The following is a 21030-nucleotide window of genomic DNA, read 5'->3' as shown; positions in this document are numbered from 1 at the left end:
GCCTTAATCGTTGTGCTAATAATCTTTTCTACTATAGGCAGGAATTTCAACCATGTATAAGAAGAAAAGATTTAGAGATCCTGTTGTGAACAATGTTGGAAAATTTAATCATTTCCGTAGGGCAAAACAGAAGTTCCAAGCAAGCTTCTTTAACCCAGCTTTAATTTTTCAGTTTCATTTTCCTATCGTAGCCATTGCATATCTTTTATGCACAGAAGATGGAAGAAGGATATAAAACTCTGTGGCATCTGCAGTAGCAGCAGAAATAGTTGTTGTTGTTTTCGTTGTTTAGCCAGCCCTTAGTCGACTCTGACTGAGCAAACCTGTGGTTAAAGTCGTTCCATCTATGATCATCCAACTTTATTTTTTTTTAAAGATATTATGTAATCCAGACAACATTAACCAAGGTGATCTTTTGAAGATAGTTGGGTATGATTTGAGAGACGTTTGGTTGTTATTTCTAAACAGGTCAAGCAACAATGTATATTCTTCCTTCATGACTTAACCGTTTAACACTCAGATTCCTCTGTCAAATGTAATGATGCTTATTCATTCACATTGCTTTGAAGTAATCATTCATTAGCTCATAGCTTCAGCATTTCAATGATGTAATTCTCTCTTTTACTCTTTTACTTGTTTCAGTCATTTGACTGTGGCCATGCTGGAGCACCACCTTTAGTCGAGCAAATCGACCCCGGGACTTATTCTTTGTAAGCCTAGTACTTATTCTATCACTAAGTGACTGGGACATAAACACACCAGCATCGGTTGTCAAGCAATGCTAGGGGGACAAACACACACACACACACACACACACACACACACACACATACATATATATATATATATATATATATATATATATATATATATATATATATATACACATATATACGACGGGCTTCTTTCAGTTTCCGTCTACCAAATCCACTCACAAGGCTTTGGTCGGCCTGAGGCTATAGTAGAAGACACTTGCCCAAGATGCTACACAGTGGGATTGAACCCGGAACCATGTGGTTGGTAAGCAAGCTACTTACCACACAGCCACTCCTGCACCTGTATATTTTTAGAACGACATTGTAGGGTAAGTGTGAGAGGCTTGATCTGGCTCATTTCAACATAAAACTGGTAGAATATTTGGCCCAGATATGGCCAGTTTGAATGTTAAAGGGTTAAATATTAAAAGTAGTCTAAGTTACATGTAACTGCAGTGGTAGTAGTGATGATGGTGGTGGCAACCACAGCAGTGGTGGTGGCAGCATTGATAGTGGTGTATAAACACCAAAGACACCTGTCTTTTTTTTTCTAAAAAATCTAAAAACCAAAGGTTTCGGCACAATCAGAACTTATTTGTTTCTACTGTTGTTTATTTTAACTATTTCCCACTTTCCTTATAAGATAATATATCTTTGCCAAGACCTTGGCTTTGCTGATTACATCTTTATATAATAACCATACGCTTAATCTCTTTCACAAAGGTACCATCACACCTGTCGTTTAGGCTTATCTAAACTACAAAACTGCATGTCTATATTATTGAACTCTACTACATGTACAGAGTATATTTACTACCATTTGTATGCCTTAAACTCATGCAGCCATCATCATCATCACCACATTCAACATCATCATCATCACCACCATCAACATCATCATCATCACCACCATCAACATCATCATCATCACTGGCGGTGGCATCATCATCATCATCATCATCATCGCTGTTGTCATTGTCTTTGTCCTCATCGTCATTGTCATCCTCACCATTTTAATGCTGCTCCCCCCCCCCCCACTGCTAACATTGGTTAACCCTTTCGTTACTGTATTTATTTTGAGATGGTCTCTGTTTCTTTCAATTACTTTAAATATAACAAAGAATTTAGTAAAATAACTTAGTTATCATTCAGCTAGTGTGACTAAGGTTTGGTGGAAGATATTAATACAAAACTTATGAAAACAAGACATTTGCACAATAATAATAACAACAACATCGAAAAATACCTTAGGAATGAGAACCCAGGTTTGAAATTTCCCCAAGACACCTGAAGAAGGCTGGAGGGTATATCACCCGAAATGTTGTGTTAACAACAAACATGGTGAGGACAAATATCCATTGAATACTCATTTACTCTTTTACCTGTTTCAGTCATTTGACTGTGGTCATCCTGGAGCACCGCCTTTAGTCAAGCAAATTAACCCCAGGACTTATTCTTTGTAAGCCTAGTACTTATTCAGCCGGGTTGGTGACGAAAGGGTTAAACAAAATTTTTCCACGGTCAGACACTCTTCTTGTTGCCAACCCTCACTCATTTCTAAGAAAGATACTTGATACGATTTCCTCTGATTTTTTTTTTTTTTTTTTGCTGACCGACAAAGTGGTCAGTATAATACAAGACGTCTCCTCTGCAGCTATAATCTAAAGCCATCTATTTGATGGCTTTGATTTTGTTTTTATGGAGTGTACAAACACTGTCGAGTCAATGGGAAGACACAAACACACATTTATACATACTCACACACACACACACACACACACAGACATGCACACTCACTCATACACGCATATATGTATATGTATATCTCTATTTGTGTGTGTGTGTGTGTGTGTCTTTGTGTGTGTGTGTGTGTCTTTGTGTGTGTGTGTGTCTTTGTGTGTGTGTGTGTGTGTCTTTGTGTGTGTGTGTGTGTCTTTGTGTGCGTGTGTGTGTGTGTGTGTGTCTTTGTGTGTGTGTGTGTGTGTCTTTGTGTGTGTGTGTGTGTGTGTGTGCGTTTGTCCCCCACCACTGCTTCACAACTAGTGTTGGCTTGTTTTACATCCTGTTATTTAGTAGTTTGGCAAAAGGAACCAATAAAATAGGTTCTAAACTGAAAAATAAGTCCTGGAGTAGATTTGTTTGACTAAGTCCTTCAAGGTAGTGCCCCAGCATAGCCGTAGTCCAAGGACTGTAACAACTAAAAGATAAAAGATAAGCCATATTTTCCAGATACACCTGGATGGGAATGAGAATGACTCTGTAGCGAGACTGTTGTTATAAACTGCTTGGTTATGGTTAAATAGTCAGAAATCAGCTCATCCTTCATGTTCCTATCGATTGGTCACATAAACCAGTCGTGACTGAGTCTATTTCTTGGATTGGTCTAGTTTTACACAGGATACAGTTTTGTATCCAATTGCATTGTGCGATACACTAACCAGCATGGCAAAATCAAATGCCTGTTGAACTTCTTTCTATCAATAAATAAGAGAATTTTCCCTGCTTTCAGCAATGAGGTGAGAATTTTTAGAGAGAGGAAAGTTGCTTTCAAGGAAGCTATCTCACGTTATTTTGTCCCTGTTTGCCAAGTACTTATAACCAAGGTTCGACTGGGCTGAGAAGCAGACTCTTTTACTCTTTTACTCTTTTACTTGTTTCAGTCATTTGACTGTGGCCATGCTGGAGCACCGCCCTTAGTCGAGAAAATCGACCTCGGGACTTATTCTTTGTAAGCCTAGTACTTATTCTATTGGCCTCTTTTGCTGAACCGCTAAATGACGGGGACATAAACATACCAGAATTGGTTGTCAAGCAATGCTAGGGGGACAAACGCAGACACACAAACATACACACACACACATATATATACATATATATACGACAGGCTTCTTTCAGTTTCCGTCTACCAAATCCACTCACAAGGCTTTGGTCGGCCCGAAACTATAGTAGAAGACACTTGCCCAAGGTGCCACGCAGTGGGACTGAATCCCGGAACCATGTGGTTCGTAAGCAAGCTACTTATTACACAGCCACTCCTACACCTATAAATGTAAATAATGTAAATAAAGCTGGTATTCTATTAGTTATGATGACACGGGTTCTTATTCATCCAATCAATGGAACAGCCTACTCATGAAACTAACATGCAAGTTGCTGAGTACTCCACAGACACATGTACCCTCAACATGGTTCTCAGTGAGATTCGGTGACACAAAATGTAACAAGGCTGGCTCTTTGAAATACAAGTACTACTCAATTCTGCCGGCTGAGTGAACTGGAGCAATGTGAAATAAAGTGTCTTGCTCAAGGTCACAACACACTACCAGAAATCGAACTCACAATGTTATAATCATGAACTGAATGCCCTAACCACTTAGCATGCACCTCCACACAAACTAATCATAAGCAATTAAATGCATGAAGTCAAAAACCTGATCTGGATCTAATATGTTGACTCTTACTAGATTTTCTAATGAAATACTCACTATGGCTTGATAAAATTATTGAATGCTAATATAATATATGACAGCTGTCTACACTTATACATGCATTTGTATGCTGATTAATTTTTAATAATTAAATTTTCTTCAATCTCTTCAAAGAGAGATAGAAGATATTAATTGAATATTATGAATAGAGCCAGATAATTAGTACACTTAAGCTATGTAAATCTCTCTCTCTCTCCTTCTCTCTCTCTCCTTCTCTCTCTCTCTCTCTCCTTCTCTCTCTCTCTCTCTCTCTCCTTCTCTCTCTCTCTCTCTCTCCTTCTCTCTCTTTTTCCCTACCCCCTCTCTCTAATACATGTGCATTCACATCCTAGATAGGCTGTATCTGAATAATAGATGGAACAAGTGATGTTTATGTCAAAAACACATTTTGTCATTGGACTACTTCAATCAGAATTGCTCCGGGGCTAATCGAAAAAAAAAGTAGCAATAATATATACAGTCATGTACATAGACTTGTACCAAGAGAAATAAGCACAGAGGGAGAGAGAGAGAGAGAGAGAGAGAGAAGAAGAAGAAGGGAATGCATATATTTATGTTTTCAAATGAGAATCACTTTTGTCTCTACATCCTGAATTATTAAGTGGCTTCTGTTAAAATTCCTGGAGGAAGAATTTAAGTAAAACATAAGTTGGCTTTGCAACCACGTGATTCAGGATTTGACCCCATTGTGTGTGCAGATAACAACACATTTGCCTTTGCTGAAACAAAAAAAAAAAATGAGTGGGGAGGAGGTATGGAAATGGTATTATGAAAGGTTGAATAAGGAGACAGAGAGAGTCCACAGGCCTACACCAAGGTAACAGAAGCGTGGTCAAAACAAGTAATTTAGGATATATGCAGGCAAGGAAGTTAGATGGACCATCAAGAATAATAAGATGGTGAAAATAGCAGGTGAAGTACACTATATGTTGATCAATTGCATCATTTGGGAAAGTCATATCTAATAAAGTTTAAGTCAAATATTGGTGTCAATGGTACTGACTATTCCCCCTCCCCTCAAAATTGTTGGCCATGTACTTAAATTATTATTATTATTTTATGTTTGACTTTTGTTTTGCATTTGTACAAGTTGGATCCAAGTCTCACCCAGAGACCTCAAGAGACAACAAGTTAGAAGTTCATGTAGGTGTTATGCCTAGGGTACCATATATTTGGATTTGTACAGTTTTGTTCAAGTGAATGTTTAAGAAACCATAAGAAAATTATGTTTGCTTTAAAATTTGAGATCACATAGACAGTATTTTACGTAGGATATGGGCAGTTCCCATGAGCACTATCTTTTGGACTTCAGCCATTTTGGGGTTTCCTGGTATCTGAGCTAGGTAGTAATCAGCCCGTTTCGCTGTCATTCCCAGGGCACCTATGACAATAGGTATTGTTTTCGTCTTCAGATTCCACATTTTGCTAATTTCTATTTCAAGATCTTTATATTTGCTCAGTTTTTGGTAGGTCTTGACAGATACGTTTATATCAATTGGGACAGTCATATCAATGAGGAGGCATGATTTTTGTCTGAAGTCTTTCAGTATGATGTCTGGCCTATTTGCGTCTATCTTTCTGTCAGTTTGAATGGTGAAGTTCCAGAGGAGTGCAATGTGATCATTTTCAAGTACTGGGGGTGGTTTGTGTTCCCACCAGTTTTTATCATGGGGCAAGTCCAGGTTTTTGCATATTACCCAGTGAATATTATTATTATTATTATTGTTATTATTATTATTATTATTATTATTATTATTATTATTATTATTATTATTATTATTATAATAAAAAGGCCTTATATAATGAAGAAAAAGTATTTTGTATGGACAAATGAATAATAAATAATTAATTTTAAAAATTAGAAGGTTCATTTTTTTTTTTTTTTTTTTAATTATTACAACTAATATATCTTTGTAATTATGTACAATGTCCAATCAACACAAACTGTTTCTAAATGAAAGTATTTCATACAATGAAGTTATTTATTCTTTCTTTTAATTTCTCTTATCCTGAAACAAAAATGTTGTTCATAAAAAAAATAGGTGTGTGCTTATGTGTGTTTGTGTGTCTGTATTTGTCCCCCCCACCATCGCTTAATACATTTGTATTATGATTTTTAATAATACATATTACCATAAATATTAAAATAGCTGAATAATAAATATTCAGATGATCATACAGGAAATTAATATTTTGTTAATGACTGTATTGAATGTAAAAACAATTATTTTGAAACTGTTGTTATTATGAGGTTATTCATCCACTCTTTTACGCTTTTAGTTGTTTCAGTTATTTGACTGTGGCCATGCTGGAGCACCACCTTTAGTCAAATAAATCAACCCCAGGACTTATTCTTTGTAAGCCTAGTACTTATACTATCGGTGTCATTTGCTGAACTGCTAAGTTATGGAGATGTAAACACACCAACATCGGTTATCAAGCGATGTTAGGGGGACAAACACAGACATACAAACACACACAAACACACACACATACATATATATATATATATATATATATACACACACACAATTGGCTTCTTTCAGTTTCTGTCAACCAAATCCACTCACAAGGCTTTGGTCAGCCCAAGGCTATATTTGAAGACACTTGCCCAAGGTGGTGCCACACTATGGGACAGAACCTAGAACAATGTGGTTGGGAAGCAAGCTTCTTACCATACAGCCACTCTTCCATTTAGTACAAGCCATCATAAAATGTTTCTGTTTTAAATAAGCAAGGGCTGATAAATATAATTATCCAATTAACACGTAATTTATGTATCTACATTCCAACGAAATTAGGAATTTTTTTTTGCAAACACAGCAAACTTCCAGGAGTTCCAGTCTCCAGTTATCCCTTCTGTGAGTCTACAGATGCTGGGGCTCATAGAGGGGATGACAGGGGACCGAGACTCATGGTATTTAGCTGTGTTTGGGAAAATACACCAAGCTAAGTAAAAGCATGGTTATCCGTGCATACAGGCTTGTCTTCTGCATCCCTCTCCAGCTGAGCATCCCTAATCCTGCGGGTTTGTAGGTGCTGGTGTCACATAAAAAGTACTCATACAGATGCCACATAAATGCACCCATGCCAGTGCTGCATAAGAGCACCCAGCACACTCTGTAAAGTCGGCTTTCCTGTACATGTGTACGGCTTTCCTGTACACTTGTTGCAGCAATCCTTCAGTTTTTCTAAGCCCTGTAAAAAGAAACTCAGAAGGTTGAGCCATCAACCAGACCTTTCGCAATACCCTTTAAAGCCAGGAACTTTTCAGCACCCCCTCTCCTATTATGTCCGTAGTGAGTGCTGTAATCCGAGGAAACGAAGATTGTACTTCTTTACTTACATCATTAATCATATGAGGAGAGACAGGAGTATCAAAATCTCTTGTTTTCCTTCCACTGAACCAATAGTGATCACCCATTGATGGATACTTGTCTTATAGAATACCACGAAATTGACTCCATTTGTTGCAATAGAGCTTGTGATAAGAATTAACAAATATTAACCCTTTAATTCATTTGTTACATATATATATTTATTTCTCATTATGTATATATGTCTACCTACCTACTTCTTTAACAGCGTGTATGTATGTGTGTGTGTGTGTGTGTGTGCGCGTGTGGTGTGTATGTATGTATATATATATATATACTAATATATCCTTTTGTTATTTACACCACCTGTCCTCGTCTGTTGTTATTATTTGTATATTCTCCCATATATATATATATATATATATATATATATATATATATATATATATATATATATATATATATATATATAGCCATACATAGATAGATAGATAGAGTGATAGATATGTGTATGTGTGTAAATATACACTTACACACACAGAATTGGAAAAATAGATTTGTGTGTGTGTGTGTGTATGTTTGTGTGTATGTGTGTGTGTCTGTGTGTGTCTGTGTGTGTCTGTACGTGTGTGTTTGTGCATGTATGTTTCTGTACATGTGTGTTTGTGCATGTATGTTTGTGTTGTGCGTGTGTGTGTGTGCACATCTGTGTTCTATCAAATAAAAACAAGATATTATCTTAGAAATTCCAAATACGGTGTGATCAGCCAGATCAATCCGATATGTCCAAAGAAAAGAGCAAAGAAGTCATTTCTCAGTGGTTAATAAATGCGCATAATTTGAATTGAAGTCCATGCTGAATGACATCTTCTCCGCCTTCTTCTTCTTCTTCCTCTCCTCCTCCTCCACCTGCTCTTTCATCTTTTGCCATGTTCTGTTTTCCTGTCTTCTGTCTTTAGTTGTCACATGTTTATTATCTCAAAATGTATCAGTATTCTAACAAGTCCCCATGTAATATATTTGGCAACATTTCCATTCCATTCTGTGTTCTCCCGTCCAATTTACATGAGCCAAGCCAACTGCAAGCACTTAGAAGTAGCTTGGAGGTAACGTGGACAATGGTACAACACAATTGCGATGGACAAGTCTTTTATTTCTGGGGACAGCTCAGCTCATCGCTGCCATCAGTACATTCTTTTGTGCCGTCACATCTCCAAGACAATGGCACGCACTCTGCTATTTGGCTACACTGGAACTGGTGTGAAAGACAACTTCCTGAAATGTATAAAAGAAAAGATGTGTTTCAGTTACATGACATTTGTTACAATACTGAATGGACATTTGGGGGCAGAAAGGGTCGTAAATATTATTCAGTTTAATGTTATCAGAACTTAGAAACTTCAAGAGAACTTGAACTTTGTTTTTGTTTTTTTTACTGGTTGAACTCAAAGCAGATAAAGCTACAGGGTGTCCACAAAGTCTGGGTACATGGGGATTAACACACACTTTCAGAAATTATTATTTCTTATATTAATTGTTTGTGCTATGATTTTATTTACTTTATGTACCCACATGGGGATTAACACATACTTTAAGAAATTATTATTTCTTATATTTAATTGTTTATGTTATAATTTTATTTACTCCATGTACCCACATGGGGATTAACACATACTTTAAGAAATTATTATTTCTTATATTTAATTGTTTATGCTATGATTTTATTTACTCCATGTACCCAAACCTTGTGGACACCCTGCATAAACGATCCTTTTTACTATAGGCACAAGGCTTGAAATTTTGGGGGCGGGGGCCAGTTGATTAGATCGACCCCAGTATGCAACTAGTACTTAATTTATCGACACTGAAAGGATGAAAGTCAAAGTCAACCTCAGCAGAATTTGAACTCAGAATGTAAAGAAAGATGAAATACTGCTAAGTATTTCGCCTGGCATGCTAACAATTCTGCCAGGTTGACGCCTTGATAAAGCTACAAATAATATGTAAATTTCAGGTTAAAAAGACCCCTTAGACAAAAAAATACTATTATTTATAGTTCCATCTACTTTGGATTGAAACATTAAAACAAAACAAAAAACAATTATTTGGTTTATACTTTTAATGGAAGATGTGGGAAGAGAAGGAAGAAGATGTGAAGTAAAGAAAGAAGATTGTAAGGGAAGAAAATACAGAACAACAACAACAAAAAGAAAACAACAAGAAAATGAAGATGAAAGCAATAAAAGAAAGAAAGAAAGAATACAAGAGACATTAAAGAATCTTTTATCTTTTACTTGTTTCAGTCACTGGACTGTGGCCAGGCTGGGGCACCACTAGTAATTATTTTAAAATTTGATACATATTCTATTGGTTTCTTTTGCTGAACTACTAAATTACAGGGACAGTTATCAAGTAACAGTGGGGGAGGGGCAAGCTCAAACACAAAGACACACACATATTGGAAGAGTTACCAGCATCATGATGATTCATGCTGAGTATCAAAATGCTGATGTCATGACTGATGCTCAATGCTCTGTGAACACTGGAAAGACTGTTAGACATGACGTGGACGGCTGCAATGGACAGCAGTAAGGGACACAGAAGGCATTCTGGCTGCATTTGCACACCAGAATTCATCCCTACATCTTTGAACTGGGACTTAGACTCAATTCAGACAGTTATGTGAAGCTACTGAAGACTTGACAATCCCTTGTTGGAGAGGGTTGCTGCTGGAATATTCTATGAGTAACAGCAGAATTCAACTCCTTGCCATACCTCCAGAAAGAGTCAGAAGTGATTTTCAGAGAATTTCTATAACCTCATTGGCCCCAGTTTCTGGCCTCTTAATTCCCTTGATTGTAATCCCATAGACTATATTACTATGTGAGGGGCATGATTGAGACCATTAAGATTCTGTGATATTGTGATGTTAAGAAACATTTTATCTTACCATTTCCTAGAAGGGAGAATGAAGAGTAGGTACAACCCATTTCATCAATGCCATTTTGGCAATCCGATTGTTTATCACATTTCCATTCCACTGGAATACATGTTTTGTTGTCACATCGAAATTGATTCTCATTGCAAAGTGACCCTGTAACAAACACAAAAAAAAAGGAAACATCAATTAAATTAGTAAATGAGATCTAATTATAATGAAGTGCTGGAGGATTAATGAAGCTAAGTCTTGTTTATATATTTACATTTCTTCTAATCAAACTTTACTTTTCTTTTTACTTTTTCTATTTCTTTTTCTATTTCTGTGAACGTGGCAGGAATTATATTGGCTAAACTGGAATGTCACTTAGAAAACAGATGACAGTTCACAGACAACAAATATGTGATCCAAACATGAGAAAAATTCAAGTTAGTGAGCATTTAGATAGCTATGTCCCTGTAGCTATGCTGGAATTCAGAAACAAAATTTTAAACTTTTCTCTTTATATCATTATGCAAGAAACATGACAGAATAACAAAAAAAATCACTAAAGAAACTTCTTTTATTGTAAAATTTAAACCAAAGTTTAAGTCATTAACCAATTACTGATATGTTTTTGATTCAGTCATAATTTTTGCAAAATATATTTTCTATATATTCTTGAATATTTATAATGCCAAAAATTTACATCCCTACTTAATTTGCATCTATTAACATATATAATATTCTCTCCCTTTTTACCTAGTAAATCTATAAACTAAGGTACTTCATGTAGATGCATTATATATTGAATGAAAGCTAATATAAATCCATTACATATGCACATTGCAATGAAAATGTCCCATAAGAAGTGAAACCGGTTTGTAATTATGCATTTTTGTAATCAAGTACTTTGGAATGTTTCATAACATATTTTCAAAGGATTTGACTCTAAAAACGTACTCAGGAATATGTAATCTTGAAATTATTTGATTGTAGTAATGTATTTAGATATGATATGATATTTTGGAATATATTATAATGTATTTTGAAACAATTTGATTGCGATAATCTCTTTTTCAAAACTATATTTTGAAGTGATCTGATTATGATAATATACTTTGGAATTGATTAACAGCAATGTAAAAGGAATAGCACATTTTCTTTTTTTATTATTTTTAAACACACACACATGCATGCACACATGCACACACACTCACACACAGATACAGAATAGTATAGAAGCAAAGATTTCTCAAATGTTTCATAATTTCAATGTAAGATCTACAACTGGTTAAAATTGTGAATAGCATCATTCATATAGTTACTTAATATATAAAAATACATAATTAATTTAAATGCGATGGGTGAACCATTTCATCAGGAAATAAACATGTGTGACAAATGAGTCGTGTTTGTCTTTCATACGTTGATGTTTGGATTGTTTGTAGTAACCCTTTTGATAACAACCCTCCTGAGATCTCCTCTGGTTCTCTGATACAAACTTCCAGTTCTAAAGGGATCTAAATTAAAAGCTTTCATCAAAATTCTATGTTAATTTGTGTTCCAAAGTTATATTATTTCGTTTTTGGATTTGGTTTGCAAGATTTTTTATGAGACAGAGTCAAGACTATTGAAAAGGTTGCAAGATGCAATGAAAATTTTAGGAAAATAAAAATAAGAAATAAGTGGAAATTTTACCGGTGAGTGTGTTAAATTTTAGGGCACAAGAAGAAAATGACTCTCCGCAGACACAACAGAAAGTTATGTTAGTAAATTCTTCTTTGTTTTCAAAATTAATTTAAATAAAGGCTGTGTAGGAAATTACTATTTTTAAATCTCACAACATGAGATATTCAGCAACAGTACTTTGGAGTAAAGATTGTTTGCCAACATAACATGGCAGTCCTGGTTTAGGATTAATGTTGCTGTAATTTAGCCCCAGGAGACACCGTTTCCAGCTAGCTATACAACATGATCTATGTCCTTATATTTTCAAACAAGGGAATCTAGCACCCCCACTCAGTATCGCAATGAAAGGAAATAACCCAGAAATCTTTATTTCTGTTTTAATCTATAGATTTAAAGATAGATAGACAGACAGGCAGGCAGACGGATAGACAGACAGACAGACAGACAAATAAATATAGAGATACATATGCATATATATTCATATGCATATATATATAGACACACTCACACATACATGCATACATACATACAGACAGACTCAAACACACACACATATATACATAACAGCACGTCTATATATATTTGTGTGTGTGTCTGTCTGTCTTCTGTCTGTCACTCTCTGCTGTCTCTCTCGCCTTATCATTACATAGCTTGCTGCAATTTTGTCTTATTTAGCTTCAAAAGATGACAATTTCATGGGCAACAACAATATTGACAATATCAATGATGATGATGATGATGATGATGATGATGACAGGGTCAATGCCAACAACAAAGACAGCAGCAACAACGGAAGCAGTTGCAATGACATGATGACAGTAGCAATGATGGTGATGGCGGGGATGCGTAGGGTGGTGGTGGTGGTGGTGGTGGTGGTGGTGGTAGTGGTGGCGGCGGCGGGAGCGGCGGCGGCAGGAGCGGGAGCGGCAGGAGCGGGAGCGGCAGGAGCGGGAGCGGCAGGAGCGGGAGCGGCGGCAGTGGCAGCGGCGGCAGCGGCGGCGGCGGCGGCGGCGGCGGCAGCGGCGGCGGCAGCGGCGGCGGCGGCGGCAGCGGCGGCGGCGGCAGCGGCGGCGGCGGCAGCGGCGGCGGCGGCGGCGGCGGCGGCGGCAGCGGCGGCGGCGGCGGCGGCGGCAGCGGCGGCGGCGGCAGCGGCGGCGGCGGCAGCGGCGGCGGCGGCAGCGGCGGCGGCGGAGGCGGTGGTGGTGGTGGTTCACGACACTTAGTCTTCTCCTTTCTTTCTTTCTACCTTTTCTTCTTCTTTTCCATTGATCAGCCACTGTACGCAAAGACCTGTCTAGACAATTAAATTATCTAAACATGATCCTCTCTGTCAAATCAGAAACATGCTTATTACATTGTCAGATGAGTTGTCATTTAACTTTTCAGAGACTGGGAATGTTAATTTATTTTGTTTTAGTTCCAATCAAAGAATCCATTATCTCTTTTACAGTGGGTACTTCTCTTACTGGCCCTGAATGGATGAAAGGCAGAGTCGACCCTGGCAGGGTTTGAACTCAGAGTGTAAATATGGAAGAAATGCTGCATTATTACCCCACATTAATGTATATCTTATTTTAACTAGATATGTTTATCTTGTTCTAATTATTATTGTTCCCTATACTTTTAAACTTAGTAATTTAGTGTTTCATTGTATTATTCTAATTATACTGTAGAATAGATATATTTCTTTAATACCTTGACCTTAATTCCCTTACCTTGAATTTTTTCCAAATTCTTACCACTCCTTAGGGTATTGTCCTTCCATTTCCTTTTTTTTTTCTCCCCTCATACTTGATTTACCCCTAACCTGCTGTCCATCACTACTTAATCTACCTTCCTCTAAATTTGAAATTACTACTATCCCTCCAATTAGATTTTAAATTCTTGTTTGATTCACTAGTCTGTTGAACAGCAGCATAGTCGAGATAGTATGTTTTCTTCTCTTACTCTTGTTTTTTGCAAACATCTTCAAAATGTCTTTCTAAAATGAAATTCCATTATGCAGCTGAGGAGTACATTTTCATTGTACATTCTATGTGGTGTTCTCACTACATGAATAAGTGGTGGTGGTGGCAGCAGCAGCAATGATGACGACAACGACGACGATGACGACAACAACAACGATGACGACAACAACAACGATGACGACAATGATGATGACAATGAGGTGTAGGACAATGACAACAATGATGGCAACCACAACCACAACTGTGATTATGACAATGATGATGACGATGACAACAATATGAACGACAATGTCAATATCAGTGATGATGGTGATGGTGATGATGACAATGCCAAGGAAGAGGATAAAGTTGATAACAATGTTCTCGTCAATTCTTATCAACTAGGACACTGATCAAAACATAATTGTAAACAATGAAAGAAATCTAATCCATCTTGAAAGAGAAGCTTTAATAATTGAAAAGAAATTATTGTCTTCTTAATGTTAAAAGTTGTTAAGGTAATGAGCTGGCAGAGACGTTAGCACGCCGGGTGAAATGCTTAGTGGTATTTCGTCTGTCTTTACGTTCTGAGTTCAAATTCCGCCAAGGCCGACTTTGCCTTTCATCCTTTCAGGGTTGATAAATTAAGTACCAGTTGTGTATTGGGTTGATCTAATCAACTGGCCCCCTCCCCCCAAAATCTTGGGCCTTGTGCCTAGAGTAGAAAAGAATATTATTTGTAAAGGCAGTGAGATGGCAGAGACGTTAGCACACCGGGCGAAATCCTTGGTGGTATTTTGTCTGTCTTTATGTTCTGAGTTCAAATTCTGCCAAAGTCGACTTTGCCTTTCATCCTTTTGGGGTCGATAAATCAAGTACCAGTTGCATACTGGGGTTGATATAATTAGCTGTCTCCTTCCTCCAAAATTTCGGGCCTTGTGCCTAGTATAGAAAAGAATGCTAGAAGTTGTTACTTACAGAAAGAAAACGTTGGTGAAAACAAATCCTTTTCACAAATGCTTTCATCGCTTCCATCGCGACAGTCTGTTTCTTCATCACATCGCCAGTCGATGGGGATACAGCTTTTGTCTTGGCATGCAAACTGGTTGCTGTTACACACTGCTATATTTAGAAACAGAGAATAATAGATATAGCTAGATGACAAAATTAAATTGATCGAGTAGGATAATAATAAACTCATTAATCTAAGCTAATAAATAATTCATTAATTAGTCAGCTGTAGTTACAGGCATGGCTGTGTGGTAAGAAGGTTGCTTTCCAGCCCAACCCCATGGTTTCAGGTTATGTCCCACAGTGTAATGCCGGGAGAGGGGGGTTGGCAAGTATCTGCTATTACCTTAGGATTTAATAAATGAAAACTGAAAGAAGCCCATTGTGTATATATAAATATGTGTGTATGCATGTGTGTGTGTGTGTGTGTATGTGTGTGTGTGTGTGTATGTGCATGTGTGTATATTACTGTCTCCTTGCCTTGACTTTATGTGATGCTTGTAAACAAGTGTCACCGCCATACAAGCAGTGTCATTCGTTTCAAATCTTCTGTGGAAATATGTTTGGTCATGAAGAAATAGTGATTTCAAAATTTGGCACAAGGCCAGCAAGCTTGAGGCAGTGGTGGGGGTAAGTCAATTTACATCAACCCCAGAACTCAGCTGGTATTTATTTTATTGACCATGAAAAGATAAAAGTAAAGTTGATCTTGGCACAATTTGAACTCAAATCATGAAGTATTTTGAACAGTGTGTTAACAGTTCTGCCACTTCACTGCTTTGTCATGAGGAAATATTATCTTACTTGGAAACAAGCGAGGGTTAATGACAGGAAGGGCATCCAGGTGGAGAAAACCCACCACAATCAATTCCATCCAGCCCAAGCGAGCATGGAAAAGTGAACAGAAAGACATAGAGGATAATGTAATTAGGAGTATATCATATGTAGGGAAATAAATGATGGTCATGGTCTTTGATCATAGGCTTGGTCAATCAGGTCTGACATATTAGTTAAATAGCAACAATTATAGTTACAGAGAGAGAAACATTCTCCTTACCTGTTGTCGGAAGTTCAGTTGTATTATATACACACCCGAATTCATCACTTCCATCATCACAGTCCTCTTGTGTGTTGCAAAGAAGACGAATTGAAAGACATTCACCATCAGAGCAGGCAAATTGTTCTATTCCACAAGAATCTGCAAAGAAGTTTTATTAGCCATTATTATTATTATTGTTCAGTAGTTTTATTTTTATAACGTGCTTTCACTTCACTACCGAGCGCAGCTCTGTGCGCCTTGGGTATGTGCTGTGGTTTGCTGTGGTGCTCTTATGTTTACTGTATTGAAAGTGTTTTGCGTAGAATGTGTGCAGTACCCAGTAGTGCAATTTTCTGTATGTTATATATATTTGTAAGTCCTGGTGTTTTTGTTATGTATTTGTCTGAATATTTTTTTATTATACCTAAGGCACCTACTATGATAGGAATTGTTTCTGTTTTTAGATTCCACATTCGAGTTATCTCTATTTCCAGGTCTTTGTATTTTAAAAGTTTTTCCATTTCTTTTAGAGAAACGTTGTCATCTGCTGGTATTGATACATCAATTAGAAAGCATTTTTTTTCTTCATGATCTTTGACAACTATATCTGGTCTATTTGCCTTAATTTCTCTATCTGTGTGTATTGGCATATCCCAGAGTATGGTTGCTTTCTCGTTTTCTGTGACCTTTTCTGGCGTGTGTTTATACCATCTTTTTTCTGTTGTTATTCTATAGTGTTGGCATAGCTTCCAGTGTATATAGGTCCCAGCTCTGTCGTGTCTGTGAATATATTCCTTCTTAGCCAGGACTGGGCAGCCAGAGATAATATGATTTTATTATTATTATTATTATTATTATTATTATTATTATTATTATTATTATTATTATTGAGTTCAAATTCCGTTCTGAGTTCAAATTCCGCCAAGGTTGACTTTGCCTTTCATCCTTTCGGGGTCGATAAATTAAGTACCAGTGAAACACTGGGGTCGATGTAATTTGAGGCCTTGTGCCTCCAGTAGAATGGATTATTATTATTATTATTATTATTATTATTAATATTTAAGACAGTAAGTAAGGTGGTAAGCTGATAGAATCATTTCTCACCAAAATGCTTAATGACATTTCGTCCATCTTAGCATTCTGTGTTCGAATGCAGTCGCTGTCAGCTTTGCATTTCATCCTTTTGGAATCAATAAAATAAGTACCAGTGAAATACTGGGTCGATGTTATTGACTAGTCTCCTCCCTCAAAATGTCAGTCCTTGTGCTGTTAGTAGAAAGGGTTATTGTCGTTATTAATATTTAAGATGGCAAGCTGGCAAAATTGTCAGATTTAGCCATCATCATCACTGTTTTACATCCATTTTTCATGCTGTTGAATGAGTTGAATAATTGTTGAATGAGTTGTCATGGTCTGCTCACCCAGACACGTCACACGACTGTATCTCAATTGTGTGCTTCTATTTGACTAGATTTCTATGGTAGGATGCTCTTTCTAACATTAACCCCTTCCCACAGTGCACAGGACATCAACACTAGTGAGGTCTCATATCCTTGATAATATGAAAAGGTTCTTTAACTTTACATTTTACAGAATTTACTGGGTGCATTTTTCTTGGCACCAACACTAAAGAGGTAGCCACGTCCTTGACATTATTACTTCAATGAAACATATAAACTGCACTCGTCTCTTGCTGCTGACAATAAAAAGACAAAATGATGATAGTCTTAACCAGGATTGATTTCTGCCACTTAAGGAAATCTTTACACTCATCAAGGGGTTTCTCTTGTCCAGGATCCCCTAGGTCAGAGAAAAGACAGATTTAGTATGTCTGTGAGAGAGATAATTATATGTAGGAGCTGCTGCCAAAAGAGTCACCAATGCTGGGCTCAAACGCCTTAATGAGGGCTCCACCCCATTTGTAAGTTTGATTGATGGCTGTTGACACTTTGTTCATCCACCCTCGTTGAGAGACAATTTAAAAAATTTTTGTCTTTCTCTTTTTCTTTTTGTCATGATATCAAACCACACTTTATATTCTGAGGTGTGACCCTGAAATAGTATTGCCAGTTTAAATGCTGACATCCCAATTATGAAACAGGCAGTACTGGTTTAATTAATTACCAACATCAGATCTTTTTGTTTTTTTGTTTTGTTTTGGGGGTGTTTTTTGTTGTTTTTTAATCTGTTGTTTTTTACACAAAGAAATGTGTAAAACAATAAAAAAACAATTGTGTGTTAAAACAATAAAAAAAAACACAAAAAATATCCGATAATGTAATCATTTGTAGGTCATTTTTGTTAATGTGCAAATAATGACTGTTTTAAAGTAAAGTATGTTTTTGTACAACAATGGTGTTAAGTCATTAAAGGCAGTGAAAGAATGTTTTCAAAGGGATACATACGTTGGTTATTAGAGGTAGGTGTACTATGATTGTTAAAAGCAGGTGTACTTTCTTCTTTAGTACATCCCACCTCATCACTGCTGTCAATGCAGTCGTTTATGTCATCACATAGTTTGTCACGGTTCACACAACTTCCATCAGCACACTTGAACTGGTTCATGTTACAGAGTTCTGCAATAAAAATAAAGACTATGACAGTCAGCGCTGGATTAACCCATTAAGCAAAATAAACAAGTGCTTAGGGCATCAAGGGAAGGAGGGGGCACCACAGAAATGGTAAATGGTTTATGGCACAAAAGAAATCACTTTAAACTTGCTAAGATAATATTCATAATGCCTTATCTCTAAGTATAGAAGCAGAAGTTTTACGTAAAATTAATTTTAACAATATTATCAAACACTTTGCAATTAAAAAAAAATGGAGAAAACTTTGCAAATATAAATAAAGTGGAAGCATACAAAAATAAACATTGTTCTCCATCTTAATGTTAGTTTTGTTGCATTTTGAAAAATAAAAATTTATTTTATGGTTTATTATTGTTTACATTTTGAATTATTTTTGCTTACATTTTGAACCATTTACATATTCTTCAAGGCACCAAAACTAGTCCAGTCTTTTAGTCTTTTACATGTTTCAGTGACTAGACTGTGGCAATGCTGGAGCAGTACCTTGGAGTGTTTAGTAAATCAAACAAACTCAGACTGGTAAGTTAGGAGGACATAAACAAACCAGTATCGGTTGCCAAGTAATGAGAGACACGTGTACATGTGTGTGTGTGTGTGTGTGTGTGTGTGTGTGTGTGAGATGTATATATGTATGTATGTATGTATGTAACAATAAATAAATAGACAGACAGACAGATAGATAGATAGATAGATAGATAGATAGATAGATAGATAGACAAACAGACAGACAGACAGACAGATAGATAGATAGATCGATAGATATCTTTTTATTATAGCCACACAGGGCTAAATACAGAAAATGGGCAAATTACAAAGTAGAGCTTTTCTTGGGGGGGGGGGGTAATTTCTATCAAAAGGGATCGCGGAAAAAAAAGGTGGGGATTTTGATCAAAAGGGATCGCGGGAAGAAAAAAAAAAAAACCTGGGGGGGGCGATCAATAGGGATCGTGTATCACAGTCAATGTAAAAACGGGGAACAGATTAGGTTTATCCGTGGAGAGAAAAGCCTACGGAAAAGACCACGGTCACCTCAGGCTTTTTTTTTTTTAAAGGTACATGAAAGTAAGTACCTTCTCTCTTTTTGTCTCTTTTTGTTACAAGTCTATGCTTAAAATGGTGTCGTCTTTCATTCTTACCATTCTTGCCACATTTACCCATTTTTTATTGAAACTTTCATTCGACAACACTTTCCTCTCTATCCTCATCCTCCTTTTCAAGTGGTACTTGAAAAGATAGATAGATAGATAGATAGATAGATAGATAGAGATAGAGAGAGAGAGAGAGAGAGAGGGAGAGAGAGAGAGAGAGAGAGAGAGAGAGAGAGAGAGAGAGAGAGAAATAGACAGACAAACAGACATAGATAGATAGATAGATAGACAGAACAGGCTTCAAGACATTTTCTGTCTACCATATTCACTCACAAGACTTTGGTCAACCTGGGACTAAGGTTGAAGACACTTGTCCATTGGGACTGAACCTGAAACCACAGGCTTGCAAAGCAAACTCCTTAACCACAGAGCCATGCCAGCCCCTACAGACACTATACATAATTACATTACTGGCACCAGTGACTGTCACATACATTGAGGTTTACAGTTGGAGCGAATGTCCTACGTAGTGCAATTGTTGCAGCTGATGGTGTAAGTGATTTGAGACTAGTGTAGATCTGATACTTAAGAAAAGAAAAAGAATATATTATGTGAGAAAAACATTTGTTTCGGTACACCTGTTGATAATTTCAACAAATTCAAATAAAACAACTTTTGTAAATGGATCTAATAATCAATAACACTGATATCAAAGAGATAACTGTCTGTTATTTCCTTTTGAATCAGTTGAAAGAATGATTTTATTACATATATAAAGAAATATAAGTCAGGGAGTAGATGCACTCACATAACTGTTAGTAGAGTGGGTGTATTGTCTGAATTTTATAGTGTTAATTATCCATCGTGGCTGGTCTTACCAATAGGTTTCATGTGAAATTATATAATGGAGTGTTAGGCAACAAACCAGTTACATAATATACACTCATCAGAGATAGCCAACATATAAAAGGAAATGGCAGCTGTTTTTTCCCCTTCCATGTCAGCTATCTCTGACAAGATATATATCATATATCTGGTTTAAGGTAGCAAGCTGGCAGAATTGTTAGCACACAGACTGAAATGCTTAGTAGTATTTTATCTGCTGAGTTCATATTCCGTTGAGGTTGATTTTGCCTTTCGTCCTTTTGGGGTCGATAAGTTAAGTACCAGTTGCGTACTGGGGTTG

At 36.8% G+C, this 21030-nt stretch overlaps 1 protein-coding gene across 1 annotated transcript in view; it reads right to left on the bottom strand.

Moving 5' to 3' along the window:
- Positions 1–8222: 8222 nt before the first annotated feature.
- The window catches only part of LOC106880168 (uncharacterized), a 112528-nt gene continuing 99720 nt past the window's right edge, over positions 8223–21030 (bottom strand). The window contains exons 15-19 of the mRNA XM_014930013.3: positions 18571–18741; positions 16184–16324; positions 15094–15237; positions 10511–10654; positions 8223–8835 (exon numbers count right to left, since the gene is read on the bottom strand). Of these exons, the coding sequence (XP_014785499.1) occupies positions 8711–8835; positions 10511–10654; positions 15094–15237; positions 16184–16324; positions 18571–18741 (725 nt within the window). The 3' untranslated portion in view covers positions 8223–8710. The remainder of the gene's footprint in view (positions 8836–10510; positions 10655–15093; positions 15238–16183; positions 16325–18570; positions 18742–21030) is intronic.

Source organism: Octopus bimaculoides, chromosome 4, assembly GCF_046866305.1.
Source record: "Octopus bimaculoides isolate indiv1 chromosome 4, ASM4686630v1, whole genome shotgun sequence".
Taxonomy (NCBI): domain Eukaryota; kingdom Metazoa; phylum Mollusca; class Cephalopoda; order Octopoda; family Octopodidae; genus Octopus; species Octopus bimaculoides.
The sequence above is the reverse complement of the archived record's forward strand: the minus strand, read 5'-3'. Positions and strand labels throughout refer to the sequence as shown.